A 7,449-nucleotide genomic window follows, 5' to 3' on the forward strand; every position below is an offset into this window, starting at 1 on the left:
GGTCGTGGTTAGGCTTTCCATAGCCCCAGCTATAAATAAACTAGTTCATGATAAAGAAGAGTAAATAAACAAGGTATAAGAAAGAACTCATGATGTCGCCCTTGAAGTTGAGTTCAATGAGCTTGTCTTCTCCTTGCCGCCGCCTTCTTCTCCTCCTAGGTTGCTGATTGCTTCCTTGAAAGCTAAAGCTCTCTTGGAGGACTTTTGATTGCTCCCCAGATTGATTGATGCCTGGTGCTAGTTCCCCCCCCCCCCCCTCTTTATATAGCTTTAGGAGGAGGGGCTGTTTCCAACTCCTTTTTGGAGTTCTTTCTCAAAAATAGAAAGTCCTAATTCCTACTGATTAGTTTAGATCTAATCTTATCCTATCTCTTATCTGCTAATCTCAATCTCCTTTATCTTTCTAGAATTACATCAGAAAATTAAATCTGATAGGACTCTTAGCAGTTTGCTTATTCTTGTATTTGTATTGGGCTTTTTCAACGAATTGGGCTGCTGCAAGGTTTCTCTGTGAACTGGGCTTCTGCAGCGAATTGGGCTTCTTTACGAATTTGCTTATACTTCGGGCCCGACTTTTACTTTGATGCAGTCCGTATCTATTAAAACTCAAAATATGAAAGTTGTAGAGTGTTTTTTTATCTTTCCAATGCATCTTGAATTATCTCAATCGAAGTCCGGATGAGAGAGTTATGCCCAGATTACTATGCGAAGCCGAAACTGTGCAAAATTACCCGATTAGACTTGTTTTTCTCCTAACACCTTCTTTCATGCCCTGAATTGAAATACAAGCATAACGAGTCCAATTAAGTACTAATTAAGCATAAAAGACTGAATATTTAGGGATAAAAATATGATAATTTTTATTCTTATCAAATCTCCCCATACTTAAACCTTGTCCGTCCTCGGGCAAGACAAAATTCAAGCAAACACAAAACAAACAACTATCCTTCCAATCTTTAAACTCAACTCTCCTTCATCTTTCTCCACAAATATTCTAGGTTAACTATTGCAAACCGTTAAATCAACACAACCAACTCATACACGACTCATTCATCAGTCCAATTTTTACTACTGCAAACCAGATAATAAATCAGGGAAAACCTCTCTTTTTATTTTTTTTTTGGGAGTGAGTGCATTTTATGCTCCGTCTCACTTTTGGATCACTCGGCTAGTAGGTGCATTTTATGCTCCGTCCTACTATTGAATTTTCTGGCTAATAGGTGCATTTTATGCTCCATCCTACTATTGAATTACTTGGTTGGTAGGTGCATTTTATGCTCCATCCTACCAATTGTAGCAATGGTAAAACAACTACCCCATTTACTTAAACCTGAATTTAGGACTAGTTTAACTGGAAATGGCTTCAGATAAGTCATGTACTCCTTAATAGTACTTCATTATTAGGTTCAAAAGAATTTTCCTAGAACATTGTTTCAATTGATTTCAAAAGAGTTGAGGTTTTGATATATATATATATATATATATATATATATATATATATATATATATATTGAACTGAAATAAAATCCTATACTCTCCCCCCCCCCCCACACACACTTTGTCTACGTATTGTCTTCAATGTAAGGTAAAAAGAAAAGGTGGAAATAACTTAACTATAAAAATAAGAAGAGAGAAGAAAAAGAAAAACAAACTTCCTTGTTTATAATCATAAACTGGATATATATATATATATATATATATATATCTATATTTTGAACTGAAATAAAATCCTATACTCTCCCCCCCCCCACACACACTTAGTCTACGTATTGTCTTCAATGTAAGGTAAAAAGAAAATGTGGAAATAACTTAACTATAAAAACAAGAAGAGAGAAAAAAAAGAAAAACAAACTTCCCTGTTTTTAATTATAAACTGGATCCTCCAGGTCTTGTAGTTGCAATTTCCGATGTTTTCCCCTCTCACCCATCATGGGTGGGTTTAAACCTGGAATAGGGGCTTGCACAATAGATGGGAGGAGTTTTGTGTGTGTTGGAGGTGTTTCAATGGAAGGTTGCAATTGCTTGGTAGAGGTCGGTCCATCCAATGGTAAAAATTTTCCTTGTCTTAGCTTGAACTCTTCTTCACCAGTCTCCAAATAGTTCAAAACCTCCTTTATTTTTTCATCCAAGACCTGCACATTATTACAAGAATTAAGAATGCAACGTTCTAAAGGATCATCTGATTTAGATGCATTGACTTCACTTGCCCAAATATCAATGCAATCAATTGCATATATTTCATGTTCAATTGTGTTAGAATATTTCATGGTTTTAAATACATTAAATACTACTTTTCACCATTGATTCTAAGAGTAAGTAGACCTTTTTGCACATCAATTAAAGTATTACCAGTAGCAAGAAAATGTCTCCCTAAAATCAAAGGCATTGTCCTATCTTCCTCCATATCTAACACAATGAAGTCAGTAGGAATAATAAAATTGCCCACTTTGACTAAAACGTCTTCTACTATTCCCCTAAAATATTTAATGCTTATATCAGCTAATTGCAGGGTAATAGTAGTAGGTGTTAGTTCATGCAATCCAAGTTTTTCAAAAATAGAATATGGCATTAGATTTATACTGGCACCTAAATCGCATAAAGCTTTCTCAAACTTAATATCTCCTATGGTGCAAGGAATAGAAAAACTCCCTGGGTCCTTGAGCTTTGGGGGCAATTTATTTTGAAGAATTGCTGAGCACTCTTCTTTTAGTTTCACCATTTCGCATTCCTCCCATTTCCTTTTATTTGACATCACATCTTTCGAGAATTTGACATATTTTGGCATCTGCGACAATACATCAAGAAGAGGAATGTTAATATGTATTTTTCTAAACACCTCTAAAAATTTTTCAAATTGTTTACCCAAGTTAACTTCCAAAACACTTTTACGGTAGGGGAGAGGAAGTTTAATGGCATCTAAATTTAGTTTAGGTGTACTCCCTTCGATCTCCATTTGTGAATCGGCTACCTCAACTTTTTGATCATCATCCTTGATCTCGCCAATAGTCTTTCCACTTCTTAAGGCAATGGCGTTCACTTTCTCCCTTGGGTTCTTCTCTGTATTGCTAGGAAATTGTCCCTCTCTTCTTTCTTACAGCATGCTCACAATCTGCCCCACTTGAACTTCCAAGTTCCTATTAGATGCCTCTTGATTTAAGAATCTCTTTTCGTGATCTTGGAACTTTGCTTCAGCAGTATTGATGAACTTATAAATCATGTCCTCTAAATTTCCCTTCTTTTCTTGCGGGGGCGGTTGTTGTTGAAATCCCATGGATGCTTTTTGTTGGTTGTTGTTCCATGAAAAATTCGGATGACTCCTCCACCCTGGATTGTATGTATTCGAATAAGGGTTGAAATTTGGCCTGCCACCATGAGAAACAAAATTAACACTTTCATGTGAAGCAAAATAATTAGCTACCTGACAATTAGAATTTATATGTCCCAAGTGGCCACAAAGATCACATGGATTACAAGATGACATATTTATTGCTGCAACACTAAGATTGTCTAATTTTTTATTCTAATTTTTTATTGAATAAAATTTTTTTTATTCAGAAAAACCCACACTGCATGTACCTCAGGTCTCACCCAAGCAGTTGAGACAAGCCTCCCCAACCAACTTGGTGGCACATCAGTGTCAGCCTTGATAGGATAAATCTCCCCAGATCTATCCAACGGCTGTGAAGATTCTAAACTAACACGAGTCTCATATGTGTCCAATTTAAGGGTATTACACAGAAACACACCACAATAACATGAATCAAATATGTACTTTATTCATTTACATTAAATGTCATAAGGTACATCATTCTGATTGGAGCTAAGGGCATACACTGTCTAATAGCTCCCACTTGCACTTAGGTCCAATCTGGTACAAACTGGAGTCCCAGACTTTCCACGTGTTTCATAAACAATTTCTGTGTCAGTGGCTTAGTCAATGGGCCTACCACATTCTCCGTTGATGCTACCTTTTAACATCAATCTCCCGTAGATCCAGTGTTATCACACAACAGTGGAATGGGTGATGTGCTGGATTCCAAATTTAAGAATGAACACCTTCATTCATTAGGCAGCCTCACTTATGGCAATGTGTGTTCAGCTTGGGTTGTGGACTATTATTTTCGCTACTTAGGACCCCTGTTTGCTGACTTTCAAAAAATAGCACACGATCCTATCGTGAAAACATACCCAGATGTAGACTTTCTATCATCTGGATCTGATTGGAAATCGGCATCAATATACCCCTGGATCTGTAGTGAACTACCATCGAATACCAGACAACTCTTTTGTCCTTTGAAGGTACTTGAGTATGTTTTTCACAATAGTCTAATGCTCCTGCCCTGGGTTGGCCTGGAATCTACTTACCACACTCACTGCCTGAGCAATGTCAGGACGAGTGCACAGCATGGCATACATGATGCTCCCTACGGCTGAGGCATAGGGAACGTCTTTCATGCCATCAATCTCCTCGGGAGTCTTGGGAGACATGCCCTTGGAGAGAGTGACTCCATGCCTGAAAGGAACATTTCCTTTCTTGGAGTTCTCCATGCTGTATCTCTTGACTATTTTGTCAATATAAGCAGATTGGGATAATTCTATTATCCTCTTCGATCTATCTCTATAGAGTCGAAGACCCAGTATATAGGAGGCTTATCCAAGATCTTTCATGGAGAATTGCTGTGAAATCCATACTTTCATCGTAGTCAACATTCCTACATCATTCCCAATGAGCAGAATGTCATCTACATACAGAACCAAGAACGTGACCTTACCCCACTGGATTTCCTGTAAATACAAGGTTCATATGGATTCTGCTCAAAGTCAAACTTTTTGATAGTAGAGTCAAACTGTATGTTCCAACTCCTGAAAACTTGCTTAAGTCCACATATGGATCTATTTAATTTACATACCATGTGTTCCTGACCCGCAGCTATGAAACCTTGCGGTTGCTGCATATAGATATCTTCAGTAAGATCTCCATTCAGGAACGTAGTTTTGACATCCATTTGTCAAATCTCGTACTCATGGTATGCTGCTACAGCTAACAGGATCCTAATAGATTTAAGCATGGCCACCGGCGAAAAGGTTTCCTCATAATCAATGCCCCCTTTCTGAGTATACCCTTTTTCCAACAGACGAGCCTTGTACGTCTCAACCTTACCATCACGACCATTCTTCCTCTTATAGATCCATTTGCAACCAATTGCATTTACCCCGGGGGGCGGATCTACCAGAGTTCAGACTCCATTGGTCTCCATTGAGTCCATCTCAGCTCTCAAGGCATCTACCCACTTCAAGGAATCTATGTCCAACATAGCTTTCATATAAGTCACGTGGTCCTCCTCACTTGTCGTATCTTCCACCGGGTAACTATCTTGGTTATAGCCGAAATGAACTGGAGGCCTGGAAACCTGGGTAGATCTTGTTAGATAGTTTTGTATGCCCTTAGCTTCAATCCGATTTGATGTACTTTTGACATTTAGTGTAAATAAATAAAGTGCATGTTTGATTCATGTTTGGTATAATTCTGTGTATGACCCTAAAATTGGACACTTATAGAGACTCGTGTTAGTTTTAAATGTTCACAGCCATTGGATAAGTCTGGGGAGATTTATCTTGCCAAGGCTGATATTGGTGTGCCACCAAGGTGTGTCATCTTCGGCAGGAGCGGATCTTGGTGTCTTCTTTGGGCATGAACACCAACTTTGGGAGATACTGCTTCTCCGAATCATGTATAATCCTCCTTTTTCTTTTTGGTTCAGATCTGGTTCGACTATGGTTCAAGTAGGATCCTTGAATATTGTATTATAAATTTAGGGAATACGATTCCCAGTTGGAAGAAGGTAGGAAAATTTTTGAAATTCGCCCACCCATTCCGCAACCTTCATGGCGTCCATTAGATGGATCCTACCATTCTTTCAGATCTGGGGTTACGCATACACTTAGAGAGTATGCATTCACTCTTGGGGTTATGCATACACTCAGAGTTACCCACTCAGAGTTACCCACATACACTCAGAGTTACCCACTCAGAGTTACCCACATACACTCTGAGTTACCCACTTTTAGAGAGGAGGAATAGGACCTTATTGGATATGGACCGGTCACTTCTCATACACTCAGAGTTACCCACATCCTTTTGGGGTTATGCATTAGAGACTGCAATTTACGTGCTGAATCGGGTTCCAACCAAATTGGTTCCGAACACGTGTATTTCATCACCTTTACAGATGATTTCTCATGATATGGTTACGTCCACCTAAAGAGACACAAGTCTGAATCCTTTGAAAAGTTCAAAGAGTTCAGACAAGAGGTCGAGAAACAGTTAAGGAGAGAAATTAAAGCCCTTCGATCAGATCGAGGTGGCGAGTATCTCTCTGACGAATTCATGGACTACTTGAAGGAAAATGGGAAAGTATCACAATTGGCTCCTCCTGCTACACCACAACTTAACGGTGTTTCAGAGATGAGGAATAGGACCTTATTGGATATGTTCGGTCACTTCTCATACACTCAGAGTTACCCACATCCTTTTGGGGTTACGCATTAGAGACTGTGATTTACGTGCTGAATCGGGTTCCAACCAAATCGGTTCTGAACACTCCATATGAACTTTGGACCGAAAAGAAACCAAGTGTCAGGCATTTGAAGATTTGGGGTTGTCCCGCACAAGTTAAAAGAACGAGTGCAGAAAAGTTGGAATCCAAGACCAGTCGTTGCTTATTTGTAGGCTACCCGAAAGGCTCTGTAGGTTATGACCCAAGTGAGCAGAAGGTGTTCTGCAACAGGAGGAGGGCGCAAGAGCAGAAGATGCCACAGTCTTAATGTTGTTGTCTTCTCTCTTTTTGTGATTTGAGATCTGATTGAGTTGATGTTGTGAATGGAGGTTCGCCCTCCTCCTCCTTTTATAGCCTTTAAAGAGAGCTCCTAATCTCATTAGTTCTCTTAGACAGTTTTTGTATGCCCTTAGCTTCAGTCAGAATGATGTACATTATGAGTTTATTTTAAATGAATAAAGTACATATTTGATTTGTGTTCCTTTGGTGTGTTTCTGTGTAATACCCTTAAATTGGGGAAACCTATCCTGATAAGGCTGACACTGATGTGCCACCAAGTCGGTTGGGGTGGGTTGTCTCAGGCGCTAGGGTGTGACCCAAGGCACATGCAATGTAGGATTAATTGAATCTTTGAACCGGACCAGATTTCCAGTATTGCCCTAGACCTTGGAGATTAATGGGCAAAACTAGAAAGTTATACCCGACACCTAGACTCAATTATGATACTGCACTAGGTGTTGGATTGGGCTGTCTTTGATGTACCAATTTCAACGGTTGAAATTGGTTGTCGACAGCTTTGGTTTCCATCAGAGAGAGTGCTTCCCCGATCATTACCTTTGTCCGACAAAGGGGCTAATCCCGTCACTATGATCACCCACTCAGATGAATTCTC

The 7,449-nt window shown here is 39.2% G+C and overlaps 1 protein-coding gene across 1 annotated transcript; it reads right to left on the reverse strand.

Annotated features, from left to right (window-relative positions):
• Positions 1 to 2,287: 2,287 nt before the first annotated feature.
• LOC148874593 (uncharacterized) lies at positions 2,288 to 3,271 on the reverse strand. Its single transcript, XM_088962199.1, has 2 exons — positions 3,107 to 3,271; positions 2,288 to 2,785 (listed from the first exon to the last, which is right to left on the reverse strand). The coding sequence occupies exons 1-2, from the start codon at positions 3,269 to 3,271 to the stop codon at positions 2,288 to 2,290; spliced, it is 663 nt and encodes a 220-aa protein (XP_088818325.1).
• Between the last annotated feature and the right edge of the window lie 4,178 nt (positions 3,272 to 7,449).

The sequence above is a fragment of the Nelumbo lutea genome, chromosome 1 (assembly GCF_056320005.1).
Source record: "Nelumbo lutea isolate HS-2025 chromosome 1, American lotus-T2T, whole genome shotgun sequence".
Lineage (NCBI taxonomy): Eukaryota > Viridiplantae > Streptophyta > Magnoliopsida > Proteales > Nelumbonaceae > Nelumbo > Nelumbo lutea.